Consider the following 17,817-nt stretch of genomic DNA (forward strand, 5'->3'; position numbering starts at 1 on the left):
TGTCAAGAAGGGCGCTGGTCACAAGAAAATTGCTGACATATTTATAAAACGCGGCCAACAGGATATAGCCTCCACAGGACAGGGGGAGGGTAGGGATGTCATCACCCAAGCTCCCCATTATCAGCGGGTAAGCCTCCAACTGATCCCAGCGACCCTATTCAGTGTATCAACTGCGTTACCCCTTTAATAAATATCTCAGACTCACAGGACAGCCCTGACCCATGCATCAGGGTGGGTGGGTCAGTAGATGTAGATGTAAATGAGCACTCAGCCCGGTCAAATGCACAGCATTTGTTATGAATACAAGATTTAAAGAGGGAGGTGTCAGAACTTAAGTCTATGGTTAACTCCTTAATTGCAATAGTCAAGCAGCTAATTTCTCCAGACACAACGACTTCCTTAAATCATTACCGCAATCCAATGCCAAACCATTCAGGTACCATGACGAAATTGCCCACAACGCTAGCAAATAGTTTGCTGACCAATCTCTAGCTGATGCTAAGATCAAAAAATCCGATCAGCCCCACCCTACCCAATAGCTTAGGCGCAGGGAAGGCATTTGATGCCTGCTATCAAACTACAAAATCCACAAGCAATACTGTTCCTAAATACACTGCACAACCCATCATTGACCGACTCCAATCTACAAGGACCGTTCTAATGGTCAATGTTCCTAAGCTACACCCACTGGCACAAAGAGAAGGGGGAGATTCCATCAGAAATAAGGCAATTCATTTGATTTGCCACATAAGGATATAATTGATGCAGTAAGAAGGCCCGACATAGGCAAACACCTTGACATTCTACAGTTGACATTTAGGGATAGGAGTATAGTGGACACCCTGGTGGCCCTAGACGCAAGCATAAGTGCTCCAGGGCAATCCTGTATCCAGTTCAAATATCCTAGTCCACCTGTGTACTGTAGGGCTTCCTATCCACTGCCCAACAGGTAATCCATCTGCTCTTAGCGAGAATGACTGACTCAAAGCATCATCCGAAATACATGTTAAACTTCCCCCTGACTTACATGAAACAACTGTCTCTGGTCTGGCTGTAGCCCCCAATATTGCCTCCGCATGCGTTCACATTTCTTCTCCTTACAGATCCCACCAGACCACCGGTGATCCATTGCATAGCCGTGATAACATTGTACATTCTTTCCCTGTTGAATCTCACTTATTACAGATAGCAAAGCATGAGAATACTGCACCTAGGACCAGGTCAGGTCCCCCATATGGTTATCATTACTCGATACAGGACTCGCTGGACAATAGTGATGACGACCCCTTTCCTCCCATGCAACGTCACCAGTTAAACCACCCTCTGGTAACCAAACTCTAAAATATGTCAGTGGACAGGGCTGTCCATTCAACCACCGACGTACAACTTGTCTCATTGAATGTGGCAGGTCTGAGATCTATCCTACCCCTCCCGTCCTTCACCTCCTTTATTGAGGAACACGACATATGTCTTCTTCAAGAGACATGGTCGACCAACCCACTCTTTCGAACTGGCTATTCCAACGTTTATACTCCTGCTCTGCCCAGTACCAGGGGCAGGCCCTCTGGGGGTCTAGCCATTTGAACTAGAACATCACTAAATTGCCGTATATCACAGCTATCCATTGATTCCCCTGACCTGTTAGGTCTTCGCCTATCATTTGGGGCTGATGCAGTTGTGATTATTTTTAACATCTATACCAGAGGGATTGGGAAGGGGGGTTGGGTTGCCAAAACCCTCCGCATTCTGGGGGCATTTCTGCAAAACGGTCCCCAGCATTGCAAATTTATTGTGGTAGGTGATTTTAACATCACATTTGAACCCCTTGACTGGGATGATCTTGGGTCCACCACAAGGAGGATCAGGTATGGTCTATCCCTGCCCTGGATATCCCGCCCATTTAAAGGTGGTCACAAGTTGCTGTTCAAGTAAAATCACTGAATATGGAATTTGGACTTAGGGCACTCAATGGCAGGACCAAATCAGACGTAAAGGGTTGTCACACGTATAACAAAGTTAACCACACCAGTAGAATTGATTATTGTCTAGTTGACATAAGGTTATGGCCTTTGGTCAGTGACATGATGGTTACTGAGAGATCTGAAAGTGACCATAATCCTCTCTCAGTCCACTTATCAGCTTTGAGCAACCACCTGTCCATGATCAACACCTCAGCTAAAGCACCAAAGGGAATCACTCTGGCTAATGACAAACGCCACCTAAAGTGGAACCAGGTTCTGGCTCGACCTACACTCATTGACGCTGCTAACAACACTTTGAGGACCACATTGACTGGCTTAGAGGAGGGCTCCGCAATCCCCAACGAGGAAATAAGCTTAACTCACACCTTATGTTTCAAGGGTATTGTGGCTCCCTCTTCTCGGCTGACACAGCCTCTGATAGTAAGAGGCTCAAGGGTAGGCATCGCTGGTTTAACAAAGAGTGCCGCTCCTCAAGCAAGCATTTAATCCAAGCTATCAAATCTAAGGATGTAAATGCAATTAGCTCAGCCAGAAAGTCTTACAAATCAGCTATCGACAAAGCTAAACGTGAACAAGACGACAAGTGGTGGGCTGCACTTAGTGACGGTGCACAAGAGAGGAATTGCCGCACATTTTGGTCCCTGGCAGCGCGCGGTCCTGCAAACAGCGAATTAAACATTACACCCAATACTGCACCAAAGGACTGGGTAGACCACTTTAGTGGGTTGTATTCTTACAACCATGATAGTTCTACCTCTGGACATAAGGACACTTGCCCAAATATTACCCTAACACCCACCCCTCCAGTGTTCCAACTATTTTCCCAAGCAGACATAGCATACTCTTTAGGCTCTCTAAAGTGTGGTAGGGCACCTGGTGCGGATGGCGGTCCAGCAGACCTATTTTTAACCAACATAGCAATCTGGTCAAGATATATCACCATCATAGCGAATGCCATAGCAACTGGGGAGCCAATCCCTGAGTCTTGGAAGGAGGTCATTGTTGTCCCAATCTTCAAAAAAGGTGACAGAAGCCTTCCCAGTAATTATAGGCCAATTAGTTTAATAGACTGTATGCAGAAAGTGTTCTGTCATTGCCTTCTGGGCAAGATTCAAGACTGGATAACGGAAGCAACATCCTTAATCCCCTCCAGGCAGGTTTTCGCAAAAAAATATCTACCCTTGAGCAAGCCTTTAGGTTTCTGCTCTTATACTGGAAACCATTTTTATTGGTAAAGGGAACCTGTATGTTGCTTTTGTGGATTTGAAATCCGCATTTGATTAGAAACAAGCTGTGGGAAGTTCTTTCCCAAACGGGAATCCCCGAGCACATTCTTGTATTACTAACTCAGCTCCACTTGTCAGGTGGGACAATAGGGGCCAGCTAACTGACTGAATTCAGGTGTTAAGGGATGTGCGGCAAGGGTGTGTCCTTGCCCCCCCCCCCCTGTTCTCCCTGTACATAAATAATATTGTCCCCTCTTTACTCAGACTGGGGGCTGACGCACCATCGCTAGGCACACAGAAAATTCGGGTCCTGTTCTTTGCAGACAATACACTCCTGATATTCAAGACCCCAAGTGGATTACGTAAACTCCTTGTGTGTTTTGAGAAATTTTGCTCCACAAGTGGACTTGAAATCAATGCCTATAAAACTAAATTGATGACACTTAATCCACACAGATGATTTAGAGGAAAGTTCAGTCTTGAGGGAACTCCACTTGAAAAGGTTGGCACTTTTAGTTACCTGGGCATAATGTTAACTGAAAAAATTTCTTGGAAATCACATATTGCAAAGCAAGCACTGAAGTTAAAGCAAACAACGGGGGTCCTAATAAAGGAGTTTAACCTCTCACATACTAAACCAATACGCCCCGCAATCCATATATATGAATCCAAGGCAGTAAGTTCAGCCCTCTACAGAGCTGAACTTTGGGGCTAGGCCAAAGCCCAAGAAATAAAGGTTTCTGAAAATAATTTCTTAAGAAATCTAGTGTCCCTCCCGCCAAGTACTCCATTGTTTCCCATTTTTAAAGACCTAGGCATGAAACGCCTATGTCCCCTCTTGTATTAGCGGCGTCTTTGGACCACCCCGGAGCTTGCCTCCTTTACTATAGCCCTACACGTCATCTTAGAAGCTGACCACTCTCATAGTACCCCCTGGCTCAGACACATCAAGGGGCTACTTTACTATCTTGGGCTTAGAGAACTTTGGGATTCCCCAACCACTACTTGCTTCCCTTTAAAAAGTGATCTTAAAATTTTTTACTGGCATATGGTAGACTCTGAAGACATAAGGGTTGCTCTTCACTCTACACTATCATGTGACTTCACCAACCTAAAAGAGACGTGCAAATATGAGGCTTGCTGGGACATAATCACGGTGCCAAGAGAAAGGAAGTTGTACTTCCAGTTCCGTATTGGCACCGTGCCATTGAGACAATTTACTAGTCGCTGGTCACATGACGAAACAACCATCTGCCTAGCTTGTAAAGCACCCATTGAAAACCTCACTCACATCCTCTTTGTCTGCCCTGCATACACTGCCTCACACAGGAAATGGCTGGCCCGGCTTGTAGACTGCTGGGAGTTTGCAGGTCCGACTTAGCTCTCCGAATTCTTACATCAGACACCTGCCCTATGCTAGTGATTGCTGTTGCCAAATTCCTTGGGGCAAGTTGGATTGCGGAGGGAAACTTCTATCTGTATAATGGTTTTAGCAAGAATGTATAAACTTACTCTGGAAGTGTATTTAATTTTATTTAAGTTTATTATTTTATCTACTCGCATGTACTGTATATATTTTATTTAATTCTGTGTAATTATTTATTGATGTTGTGCTTTTGTGGCTCTTGTAGCCGAAAAAAACGTTATTTTGACTGACTGACTGACTGACAAAATAAATTACCAAAGACCAAAAACGGCCAGATGCACTCGCAAGGTCACTCCCTCCGGAGCCCTTTCTGACTAGGGGATGAAACAAAAACTGCTTCTTGGAGCCTTGGTCGGCAGCAGCCGCCTCACTACGATTTGTTCAATGGAGGCACAATAGATGGTACAAAGAGCATTTGTGGGATTTGACGGCCTAGAGTTTCACTTCTCCTGAGAGGATAACCTAACCAAACCTCTGAAGTCTTCCTTAGTAGCTATACACCTACACTCAAGCGCCTATGCCTGCTTCTAAATCACAATCTGCTGCAGACACATGATACAGGAAATGAGACTATCGCTGTAATCATTTATGCCACGCCGCTAGTCCTGAAAATCCCAGGAATTATTTATGTTCCACTACTCGAGTTACCAGATTACAGAATGTCAGCAAAACACAATTTTACTAACCTATACCTCTAGTTTAATTTTATTTGTGAGTTAGTATAATTGACGAAATGAGTGTTATAGCTTCCTGATTTTTAAGATGGTTTAATGTCTCTGAACTGGAAACTTGGGTCATCTGTAGATGGAGCGATCAACCAATCCTATTCATCAAGTTTTCATTATGGCCTCCTCCCACTCTTACGGCTTTTGGGTTACCCTGCAAACTCCACTGCTGAGACAAATTACCTGTAACGCTACGCGCGTGCACAATGTTATGCAACGTAAATGACTTTATAACAGCACAACCAAGAGCAATGATGGGTAACGGTCCAGAAGAGGTGATTCCTCTTTCTTCCCGATAAATACCAAATCCCTCCTTCTGTGGTCGGAACTTTTACAGCTTCAGACGAGGAGGGATTCGGGACTGAGACGAGGAAGATCTGAACTGGGAGTATTGAAGATTACTAGAAATACTGTTAACTATGTGTGCCTGTTGCTGGAAGCACTCTTCTGTGGGGGTCCTCGTTCCATTAAAGGGGCTTCCTCCCACTCAATTACTCGAACCCTGGAAATAGTTACAACGCTTGTTCTTATTACTCTTATTGAAACACAATGCAGGCTTGTGTAGTGATTTTCAGTAGACTGCCCACCATGGTAAGCACAAAAGGACAAGCAGGAACTACTTACCAGCCCCCATCCACCTCCAGGTAGTCTACGTGGCACAGGATTGCCAAGGGCATCAATGCCAGAAGCAGTGTCCGCGTGATAATCTGTGCCGAGAGTCTTTGCCACATAGTGTCAGGTCAGGAGAGATGCCACTTCCGATCTCTACACCCTTGCGCGTCGTCTGGGGGAAAAGACACTCAATGCGTAAAACATACCATCTGTGTGCATACGTTTATTTTACAGTTAAGAACACAGCACCTCTGATGCTTATTATTCTAATATGAAATATCAGTTGCAGCTGATGTCTTTTTAAAGAAGTTCTCATGGATATTTGAAATGTGTACGACTCATGTTTTTAACGCTAAAGTCCAGAAAATGCAAAGCATGCCAGTGCGTTCCTTTTTATACCATTTTTAATATACAACTGTGAGTACTAGGTTACCAACAATGCATTCATTAATGATGTTTTTGTCCTCTCGTTATGTTATTATTTTTCATTCCCTTACTGTATCAGAACGTGAACCTCACTTTGCCACGTCAGCCTGTGTGACCTATACAGACTACGTGGTATGTACCATTCATTACCAATAGCTTTGTTTGTCTCTCCCTCGCCACTCCAGTCTCTCTTTCTCTCTCATACACACTAATTGATAATGGATACCTCATGACGTGTCGCAGAATGTTATAGTGCTTGATAGTGCTGACGAGGCTGCAAAGCGCTCTGGTTTTCACCTGTTTCCAGGGCGTCCTTTAGAAGTGTGTGGTTGGTAAGATGCTGGATGGAATAAGTTGGTGTTAAAAGGGCAACGAGTCTCTGTTTCAAAGACGTACGTGTATGCAACCTCCTTTTCTTCACTTGCCTATCTATAACCCCAACCACCTTTCTATTTATTCAGTGTTTATATGGCGCACGTTCTGTCATTGGTATGGACGCACAAAGTTTTTGACAGGCGGTGACTTCACACACAGTTTTAGGAATTATCATCCGAGTCCGGAATTAGTCAATTTGTGGTGATGTGTTGCGGACACTGTGAGTAACCCAGATTTTTCTAACGATAAATCTTCTGTGATCCAAAAGCGGATTTGTATAGTGCAAGTCAAGTCCCCACCTCACTTCAAACTATCTTTTCAAGGTCTTGCATTCAGATCAGTCTAGGTCTCCCCCCCCTCCTTTCTTCGCGTGCCAACCACGGTCCATACCTGGCCAGCCACTCTCCAACGCAACTTGCCTGCTGAGGTAGCCGGTGCGTCTCCTCATCCCAGTCTGCCGCCCCCGAACTTCACTGTCCAATATGCTATTTGAGACTTCAATACATTTTTTGTTATGATTCTTTTACTAATGTAGTTGTATTTTTTGTCTAAAATATAACGATAATTGAGAAGAGAATTAAAGGACTGGGATTCTAAGGAAACCGGGTAAGAAGCGAAGATTTATAAATGGATGGGGGAAAAATGTGGTGATCTTGGATTGGTTGGAAGAGCTCTTACAAAGGGATAGGCTTTGGACCTTTTTTTTCTCACTTGTTTATTGGCTGCAGAGTTGAGAAGACTGTATCGTGGTCTGCGACTGGTTTGGTACATTTTGCCAGCTGCCCATTGGCTGAGGCGCCAGAGGCTCACAAGGCACCGTATTCAGCTGCTGCACGGCTCTACCTTCATCAGCGGGCGGCTTGTCGTGCTGAATAAAATCCGGGCATGCTAGTGTTGTAATTGGTGACTGTCTGTCCTTCGTAGTGAGACCGGCCAGGGCTCGAGGCACCCGGAAGGCTCAAATTACCTAACCTGAATGGAATAGGCGCCGGTGAGTTGTAGTGTGCCACTCAGCCTGTCTGAACTCCCATTTCCGCAGCGGCTTCTGTTGCACGACCTGCCGCCGAAAGCCATCCGGCCACTATCTGCATTGCATAGCCCATCACCCCTTACACCCTGCCTCCTCCCTCGCGGGCACTTGATGTGGTTCTTGGACTTTCACTTACCTTAGGCCAGAGGACTCGCCCGCCTTATACCCTACGGGTGTGATTTTCACTGTCACATACCGAGTTGTGCCTCCCTTGGGGTCCACGGGGGTAAGTGCCAATGCGCCCACCATAATCCTGGACTGCACCTTATTTGTTTATTATTTATAGATCTGCGGTGAACACAGTCCATTAAGATGTACTTTAAACTAATTAGTATTTAACAACTTATTTTTTTAGAAGCTACTGTTTTCGTTTGTGAAAATATTCACTTGTCTCCCGTTCAAATATCGATGTTCTGGAAAATAATCGTACTCTGTAGTTTAAACAGGTTCATATTGGTTCAGTTTATGTTTCCCTTGTTGCAAATTCTATTTACCCTTTAGCTAAGACTAAAAGGCGCACGCTTGGTTTCACGCTCCGTAGAACACTATGCGCGTATTTTTCCCAGTCTTCGCCATTCTGCTTCCTCACGTGACGGTGTCCTTGTGAACGTATGTTTTGGAACTTGATACCTTGTTTAATTTAAACTAATCCAACCCATCGGCGAGTAAACCGACTGCTTGATACTCGTCAGCGGAGCACTTAAAGCAAAACTTCCCTTTGGTGGTGGCGAGGAGGTGATGGCAATAGAGCTAAGCTAGAATTCATCATCTTATGGAACGTACTGTGAGACACAGATGCACAGTTTTATGATTTTCAGTATGCTGGTAACTTTGAACACCTCTGCAGGTCCCTTTGTGGTATTTGATAAAGTCTGCTGAGCGGGTTACTGCACTTGGTTGTCCAGTCTGCGATTTTGTGGATATTTATGGTCCTGAGCTTGCATGGGTTGAGCGAGAGGGAAGTGGAGAGATCTGTTGGGATGGGCATTTTTATTATCCTCTCTTATCTAAGTGTCTTTGTGAGATGTAAAGCAGCAATCAAGTTAAATAGATGCTTGAGTCCTGTAGTGGGGGACTATATTATTGTATCTTAATTGTCACAGTGTGAGACAGATCTATACAGTTATTTTATACAGGTTCATTTGGTTGTCTGCTTTTTGTTGGTGATGGACAACCATCATATCAGCAATGCCTTATTTGAATTTGAGAAGCGTAAGTTATGGTTTACTGCTGTGTATTGTGGTTTTAGTATTATTGTTGGCCATGACTGTAATATTTGCAGATGGCTTAGTCGCTGGTGCACCTTGTACCACAGCCGCTCCCCCACTCTGTACGTCCTTCAAGCTGTTTAAAATGCAAAGCGTCTGCATGGCAGAAGTCTACAGAAACCTGCATATAGGATCCACAGCGTCTGTGGTTGTTTGGAGTTTACTATGGACATGGCCAGCTCTTAAGTGTTTGCCCACTTTTTACCACCAGTCTGTATTTTTAGCTTACAACTTGGCATGACAACAACACAACATCCCTCACACCAGTCCCAGGCTCTTTATGCAGCAAGGCAGGTACTTAGGCCCCAAGTAGACACTCCACCTTCTCTAACTTATCTCAAATAGACCACAGCTTCTTAGGGTTATTTGTATCCTGGAACTGTGTGCTGTGGTTTAATTCAGCTTACTTCTGCTAGGGCCTCCAAGGACTACTCGGCAATGCACACCTTCAGCTGTGCACTACTAAACATAAACAAGGATAGGAGCCCCACCCAAAAAATAGGCACAAGTACTAAATAATAATATATGGCCGTCCATCAAATTCACCAGATTCCCATTCCAGTGATACATACTCCCGCCTCAGACGTGCTCCAGCTTCTGACTAGTGAGGCAGTAACATCAGTGGAACGTGATGGGGAAAGAACTGGGCATTAAGAAATAGTCTAAGCACACCTATAACGAGGAACGTGAGTTGGGGTGGGGGGTTCTACAGCCCTTATCGATTTTGACTTCAGCGAATGTTAAGCCCAAGTTTCAAGTCTGCTGGCCCCATTGCCTTCCAGGTTAGTGAAAACCTCTAGCTTGGCTGATATACTGCCTCTTGAAGGCAGAAACTCTACATCAGAGGTGAAAGAGAATATAGAGGCGTCCTTATCAAAGGACAAATCTTCTTTTGTGATCTAATTTGATGACGAAAGTATGATCTTACTGGATGAGATTACAGCAAATCTCAGAGCTTCCATAGATGCTACAAGATCACAAATGGCCAGTAGGGCCTTCCCGCCACTGGGATCAGTTACACCACATCCCGAAGGGAAAATAACACATTCCCTGGTGCTACCAACACAAAAAATGCTACCTGGTTATCTCGCTGTTCAAATTCCTTTGGAAGTTCTATCATAGAACAAAAATCAATTTTCTTTTGTAATAAAGATCATTAACCTTCCAGTTTCCTTGCCTGAGATGGTCAACATATTATCTTCAACAATCCCAACCCCCCCACCCCCCAAGTGGGAGATGCTGCCCCCACATTTGGATCTCTGCACCTCCCAGAAACCAAGTCCAGGTGTCCTATGCTTCTCCCACACCAGTGTTTCATCCTATAACTTTGACAGACACCAGCTCTTATTCGCAAGCTTGGTCTCCCAGTTCTTGTGTGGGAGAAGAGATTACTTGGAAAGCAATTATTTTGGGGAAAAAACATCTTCCCAATAGGTAGAGCGGCCGAACTGCACGCTAATAAACTTAATGTTCAAATTGCAATCTTGCAAAACCTGGCTGAGTACACCACACCCACCGACCACAATTTAAATGACTTCAATTCTTTAATATCAGGTGTGCAGCGCTCATCTTTTGATAATGGAGGTGCATGTCTCTGCTGATAACGTTTGAAAAAACTGGCATAATCTTCCTGCAGTGACGACATTTTTAACTAGAGATCTGAAAAGGAGGTACAACATATTCGATTGGGTCCACCACCATAGACTTGTCCAGTAAGCTCAAATCCTTCAATTATACTAGGAGTATCACTCTCCAGCATTAAGTTCAGCCAAGGGTGTCCGACCCTTTGGTGGGGGGGGGGGGTCAACATATATGCGCAATAACTTGGGCGTTGCTCCTTTCAATTCATCCAAGATTGAAGTAGCTGTCCTTGTACTCAACTTGCAACTTCGGCTGCACAACTTAACCCTTCAAATTCCCTGGTGCTTGCGAACATATATATAAACCATAGCCTGGAGGCGAAAAAAAAGGATTACAATACAATATCTGATTGACACCTTGAGCCATCCAAGATCGGATCACCTAAACTCCATATTGCTAGTAGCTGGCAACTTCAAAGTCAATTTGTTGATGACTATGAACCCACAGAAGTGGCTGGACGTCAAAGATGAATTATGGAATACTCCCACGTTAAAAGCCTTCCCCGCCCCCCCTTTTTTTTTTTCAGATGCTGAAAACTTAAAACCAAGCTGTCCTCTGCCCTCCACATATTGGGGTTGCGCTTTTTGAATGGCAAGAGTATTACAGATTATGGTGCTGCCTATATGCATAGGTTATGCCAAAATGTGGCAACATTAGATTATCTGTTGGTAATGATCCAAGACTTTCATTTGACTTCAGAAATCAACATTTATTAAGCAACCACGCCATACTATCTTGCTCCTTTTGCCTGGAGGTCACCTTTTTATACAAGGAAAGCTGAGAGATCAAGTGGATTTGTAACGGGTCAAAAAGATAAGGTGGAATGTCAATTTAGAACCTTTGATAATAAAGTTATTACCAGTGCATTTGCTGGCCATAGCAAAAGTGCATCCAATCTCAATTAAAACATGATCAGATTTCACCAATGGCTCATTAAAATCCTTAGTAGATCTTCAGTCTACTCCACCTGCTTCCAGTAGCCATCTCTTAGGCCTGATCAAAAGCCAAGAACGGACATATACGAAAAGGTGGCTCAACTGAAACATAAGGGCAGCACATAAGGATCTGACAAATAGTGCCTGGAAAGAAGAGATAAAATCAGTGCGCAAGAATTATAGACTGTGCCATACCAGAAAAAGCAGTGAGAGATGGACATCCAGTGGAAGGCGGTCTTCTCCGCAATAAAAGCCAGAGATTGGGAAAAAAAAACAAACAATCATTTGCAAAGGGTCTTGAAGAAGAAATTCGCTCACAGTCAAACATATCAACAATCGTGCAATTATCCATGTAACAGTGGCAGTCTGCAAGGCGTTAACAAAACCGCCCCAAGGCATGACAAATGTAAAGTATTTACCAATGACAAATGATTTTTAAAAGGCAAGCCCACAAAGGAGTGAAAGTGGTGGGCATTGTTAAAAGCCCACAATTCTTACAACAGGTCAAATTGCGTGCGTGCTCGACCTAAAAGAAGGAAATTGTTCAATGTCTCTGCAACCTTTTAGATGGCATACATTTTTTTTTCTCTGTATGTCAACCATAATACTGCGTATGTGGAGCCACTGCTTTCCTCAATGCAATTGGTATGTTAGGCGGATCATTGAACCAAATCACGAGGAATTGATTCTGAGCATCTGGGCGACCATCTGCTCGGCAGGTACCCCTGGCCTCAGTGACCTCCCAGCGAGCAGTTGATGAATGGTCCACCTGTTCGATCCCCTGTTAAACACCTGTTTAGCAAACAGCCTGGTACAGGAAAGCTGACGGGTTCCCTCCCATTACCAATTCACAAGAAGGACTCTCTAGATAAGCCAGAACATTTTCAACTTATTGCCCCTCTTGGACGTGGAGAGAAAATACTATGCAAAAATCCTGCATAAAGAATTGTACAACTGAGCATAAGACAATAAAATCATCCCAGCTACACATAATTGATTTCAAAAGGGCCAGTGCACTGGGGTTAATCTGTTACGCATGTGGGTTTTGATCAATAGAGCAACAAAAAAGGGGGCTGGCCAACTTTATAGTCTATTTATTGACTTTGCTATCACCTGTGATACAACTGATAGAGGCTTGCTGTGGGCTAAATTATCAACATTGTGTATTTCTCCATGTCTTTTTCTAGCCTTTAGGAGCCTTTATACGAGCACAGGTCAAAGTAAGAATGTCCACCAAGTGCTCCTCACCAGCAAAGATTTACACTAAAAGGGGTGTATTTTGCCCCCCCTCACTTTTCATTTTATATGTAATGGATTTGAATTACCATATCAGCCTTTCAAAATGTTTTCCACCTAAAATTCTGGGGCAGAGGGTTCATCTACTGCAATGTGCTGATGATACAATACTTGTGGATTAAACAGCAATCGGTCTCCAAAGAGTTTGAACCTGCATGACCAACCACTGCAAGATCAACAAGCTCAGTATTAACATATTGACAACCTCCATTTTAATCCTCGGCAAAAGGAACATCAGACACGGAGCCTGGCTTGCAAATGGGCCGAAAATAGAAAAAGTGCCTAACATTTAAATAACTGGGAGTCTGGTTAAATGTCTGGGTCCTTCTAACCTCTCATTTCGAGGCCCTGGTTACTTGAGCTAATGCTTTCACCTTTGCCTTCCAACGTTCTTCAAGAACCTTTCAGGTCCGGATCTGTTGGCAGTCCATCAAATCATCGAATGCAAACTAATGCCCACTCTTGCATATTGATCATTTGTTTATCATAATCGTATAACAAACTGGCTGGACCAACCCATTGCCAATGCTTTATATGCCTCTTGAGAATACCAGCTTTCACAGAGCAAGCTCAGATATGCTTGGAGTTCAGTCTAGCTTACCACGAGTATGTCCTCATTGCCAGCTTTCTTTCCTTGTGTGCCAAGCTAGCCACAGCCAAGCTGGGGTCTCTAAAACGGCTCTTGTTGGAGATACTTCAAGACCTAGAATCTATCTTTTGGGAACTATTGTTGAAGCAAGCCAGGTTGCTTTTTGTCTGTATCACCCAATAACTCTCCTAGCGTATTTATGACTCCCAATCAATCTTAACACCAAGTTACAACTTATGGCACCTGCAGCTTGGTTTAATCCTTCTTAAAGCATACAAGTATGGTTGTTTAACTAGCGTTCAGGATGATTCATGTAGGTGCTGCAGTTTCATATAGTAATCACTTCCACACATTCTATGCTTATGCACCTTTTCATCCTCTCAGATGATACTGGTTTCTATCGGCTCCAGGCAATTGAACATTAAGATCCCTGAACACTGCTGTTGTTGAATGCTTGAAGGGGGATTCAAGCCAATTAACTGCAAGATTTGTAAAGTTTTTTTTTTTGAAGGCTGATTCCTTGTTGCTCAATTATGTAACATCATGAATTCAGTGCTAAATAAGTAATTCTTCCCGGTTTAAGATTCTAGGCGCAGTCTTGTTAAGTCTCGTAATTCAAGTGTATTTATATTTTTTTGACAGCTGATCCAATTTGTTCAATTTATCATGCGTAATTTCATTGATGTACAGCCGACGCATGTTTCGCCCCTTACATGGTTGAAAACCTGGGGCTTTTTCAAGCTGTGTTTGTAGTAGTGTATTCAAAGTTCAAATAATACCATAATTTGTTGTAAACGTTCATCCAGAATAAGTATGTATGTTGGATTCTTTATCTGGAAACAGCCAGAGGAGAGGCCCATCACCCATCACCAACAAGGCTGCTTCCTCGTTGCTCTATAATGTAACATCATGAATTCCGTGTTGGAGGCCATTGCCTGCATTTTATAGTATCTGCTCTGTAGGGTATTTACTTTTATGATTGAGTAGCCCAGGCACATATAGACTACATAGCTTATTGCACCTTATTTTTGGATTATGAAGGTTGGAGGGTTACACTTTTGACCGTTTGTGAGTGGTAATGAGTTGCATTAACAATTTCTCACTTTTGAAGGTATTTCCCTTAGTGTTTGAGGCCTGCATTTTCTGGAGTATTTGCACACCACTGCTTACACTTTTCAGCGCCAGGTGTGACTGTGTTTCTCTAGTCAATAGACGCATTCACCTTACTTTTGCAAGACTAATTTGGGGTAATCGGAATTGAATATATTTGTCTTTTGGCCCAAGTTTAGTCCCCTGGTTCCCTTTATCATCGGAAGGAGGGGGTGGGGATGGGGAGTGGTGCTTATAAAGTTTTATCTGTAATAGATTGCGACTAAACTGGTTGCCCCTTAATCCTAGTGGCTTTTTTGCTAGGGGTTTGTATTTGTGATACATAATCTGGCATGGGATTTATTACAGATGTTTGCATAAACTGATTTGGCTGCTAATTGCATTTTTGTTTATGCATAATCATGTTCGGTTCTTACTCTTGCACAGACCTTTATGATTTGTTTTCAGATATCACAGCAGTTGCAATATATTTTAATTAATCTGTATTTTTCTTATAGTGTGTGCTTTTACTTTTTAATGTGTAAAGATAGAATGATTTGCAGTGCTTTTAAGTAATTGTGCAACATAATGGAAAACTTTGTTATGTGCAAGTATATAACTATATAACGCCATGGCGAACCATAGGTCAGCCCTTCTTAGCTTTTTTGCTTATCAAAGAAGTTTGCTGGTTGAGTTGTTTGTGATTTGTGAGTTGTAACCTGAGGCTTATGCTTCAGGGTGTGACTGTTTTATGGGCTCTCTTTCCAGGATGTGGGTGGTGGAGATATCTAGGAAATAGCCATGTTTTCAACTGTCTTAAGAAGCTGTTCTGTTTCTGGTTGCTTCTTTTATGTTGGCTGATAGTGAGTTCCAGAGCTTGGAGTCTTGTACTGAGATAGCAGTACCTCTTATGGCAGGGTGGTATGACTGTAAGTGGTACAAGCCTTAAGCACAGTGTTCTCTTTGGTGTGTATTACTTGAATTTAACTTGTAGGCGTGGCATCTCTTTTTCCCTGCGAGGCTCTGTTGCTAATGCAGAGTGCTTTGAACATTGTCCTTGTAGCAATAGGTAACCAGTAGAGGCATTGCAGAACAAGAGTCTTGAGTTCTCTTGGTTAAAGACTGAGAAGAAACCTTTTGCACCATTTTGGACAAGTTGTATCTTTTTTTTCCTTAACAAATTTTATAGCATATCCAACATACTCCAGCTGAAGCTAGATGATAATGACACAAATTCACATTGCAATGCAAAAGCTAAACATTTCTAAACGTAAACTGCATGTTCCCCCACTCCACCATACTCCCCCACCACATCTTATATATAAAGCGGTTAGCGGAATGCATACATGTGGTATAGCTACTGCATAGCAAAATTCAATACACCAGTGCCTGATAAGGGTGGCTGCACCAGGGGAAAGAGTATCCCCTATAGTTTCCCCCTTCCCCCCCATCTCTGTCAAATCTTAGTGTTTGTGTGGGCATCCTCGTGCCTGATACATAGGGATCTCTAAAGCCATACAGTGGTTCAGGCCACCTTTCCAAACACTCAGCACAGGGGGTTACACTGCTTTCCACGCTTTAGCTATGTCTTGCTCGCTATGGTGAGGCGCAACAGCAACAATGCCCGCTGATATCTTTTACCCCCAAATTCCTCAATCACATGCAGAAGTACTAATTTGGGGTCATGTAGTATATGTAGTGATAAGACTTCACTAAGACATCTGGTAACACCTTCCCAGAATGATTTCAACTCTGGGCACTCCCCCAACCGTACTGCCGCTGCCGAGTCATCGTCGACGAAAATTAGATTCTTTCTCCCAGGACCATTTCAGAGTGTTTAGTGTGTGTGGGCTGTTAATTATCAAAGAGCGATATCCTAGATATCTTGTGTGCTCCCATATCTCCCTCCAAAAGCTTACACTCCAGGGGGTTGTATTCAGGTAGTTTAGCATTGTTAAAGGCCTAATGTAATGTAATAGGGTGTGTCTTAACTGCAGATATTTGTGAAACTGGGGGCGGTGCAAATGGTATACATTGTGCAAGTCCTGAAAGGATTTTAAATGAGGCCCATTCATGACATCGCCTAATAACATAACCCCTATCATGTTCCATCTCCTGAAGCCCTCCAATTGGACCACCTGCCGGAGGTCCGTCCCATGCCACAGTCCCATACGTCGGGTTGGGCCTCACACCAGAGTCTAATCACCACCTGTGTTGCCTGGGGTATGTTATTAAGCTTTAAATGGCTGTAAAATGAGCTAAGTATGGAGGTCTCTTTCCCCCCCCCCCCCTCCCTCCATCACCCACTTCTCAGTGGCATATGCGGGGTTGCTATGATGGCCACACCACCACTCATTAATGAGGAGCAAATGAGAAGCCACATAATAAGAGTATAGATCTGCCGCAGCTTGTGGCCAAAGATATAGGATGAGTCCCTATATCACATAGATAGAATGGAATTGAGTTGGAATCATTGGAGTGGGAAGGCAAATGGAAAATTCTGAAGTTTATATAACATCCTAGGCAGAGAAACTATCTTAAAATCAAGGACCTTCCCGTAAGGTAAAAGGGGGAAACAGTGACCATGTTTTGATCTCCTCCTGGGCCTTGCTCAGTATAGGCTCAACATTTTTGCTCATGACCAATCTTTATCTATCGACAAATATACTCCCAGGTACTTAAGACCCTTATACTCCACCTGAATGTTGGTGCACAGGACATGGGACCCCCACACCCATTAAGAGGTAGAATGGCAGACTTTTATAAGTAACCCAGACGTTTCCCCAAAAGATATGTAACATTTCAAGTATATGCAGCCCAGCAATGTTGGGATCTGACATAAAGATTAGTATATCGTCTGCATATAGCGTGATCCTATCTGAGATATCTGGGGACCACTCCAAGCCTCTAACCAGTGAATCTATTCGGACCCCCTTAGCCAAGGGCTCTATCGCCAGTGCAAATAGTATAGGCGAAAGAGAGCACCCCTGGGGTGTACCCCGTTGTGTCTGAAAGGACTCAGAAGTGTTCCCAGCGATTCTAACAGATGCTGAAATAGCTGTGTATAGTAAGCGAACAAATGAAATAAATCTGGGTCCAAAGTTCAACGAATAAGTGAGTCCAATCAACCGAACTGAATGCTCTGTCTAGGTCTGGCGATAAAATGGCTGCTGGGCCTTCAAGGCAACCGGCCAGAG

The 17,817-nt window shown here is 43.6% G+C and overlaps 2 protein-coding genes across 7 annotated transcripts in view; one reads left to right on the plus strand and one right to left on the minus strand.

The window, feature by feature from the left end:
• Nucleotides 1-7,423, minus strand: part of JMJD8 (jumonji domain containing 8) — a 165,274-nt gene extending 157,851 nt beyond the window's left edge. The window contains exons 1-2 of one of the 5 annotated variants that reach the window (XM_069210549.1): nucleotides 7,163-7,423; nucleotides 5,984-6,143 (exon numbers count right to left, since the gene is read on the minus strand). In XM_069210549.1, coding sequence (XP_069066650.1) covers nucleotides 5,984-6,090 — 107 coding nt within the window. In that variant the 5' untranslated portion in view covers nucleotides 6,091-6,143; nucleotides 7,163-7,423. Of the gene's footprint in view, nucleotides 1-5,983; nucleotides 6,144-6,623; nucleotides 7,099-7,162 lie in introns of those variants that run through there. The other 4 variants (XM_069210546.1, XM_069210545.1, XM_069210547.1 and 1 more) reach the window with 4 other exon arrangements.
• A 130-nt stretch (nucleotides 7,424-7,553) lies between these two features.
• WDR24 (WD repeat domain 24) overlaps nucleotides 7,554-17,817 on the plus strand; it is a 151,904-nt gene continuing 141,640 nt past the window's right edge. Inside the window, exon 1 of one of the 2 annotated variants that reach the window (XM_069210543.1) lies at nucleotides 7,554-8,028. The gene's annotated coding sequence lies outside the window, so the exon portion shown is untranslated. The remainder of the gene's footprint in view (nucleotides 8,029-17,817) is intronic. The other variant, XM_069210542.1, reaches the window with a different exon arrangement.

This window comes from Pleurodeles waltl, chromosome 10 (genome assembly GCF_031143425.1).
Source record: "Pleurodeles waltl isolate 20211129_DDA chromosome 10, aPleWal1.hap1.20221129, whole genome shotgun sequence".
NCBI classification, from domain to species: domain Eukaryota; kingdom Metazoa; phylum Chordata; class Amphibia; order Caudata; family Salamandridae; genus Pleurodeles; species Pleurodeles waltl.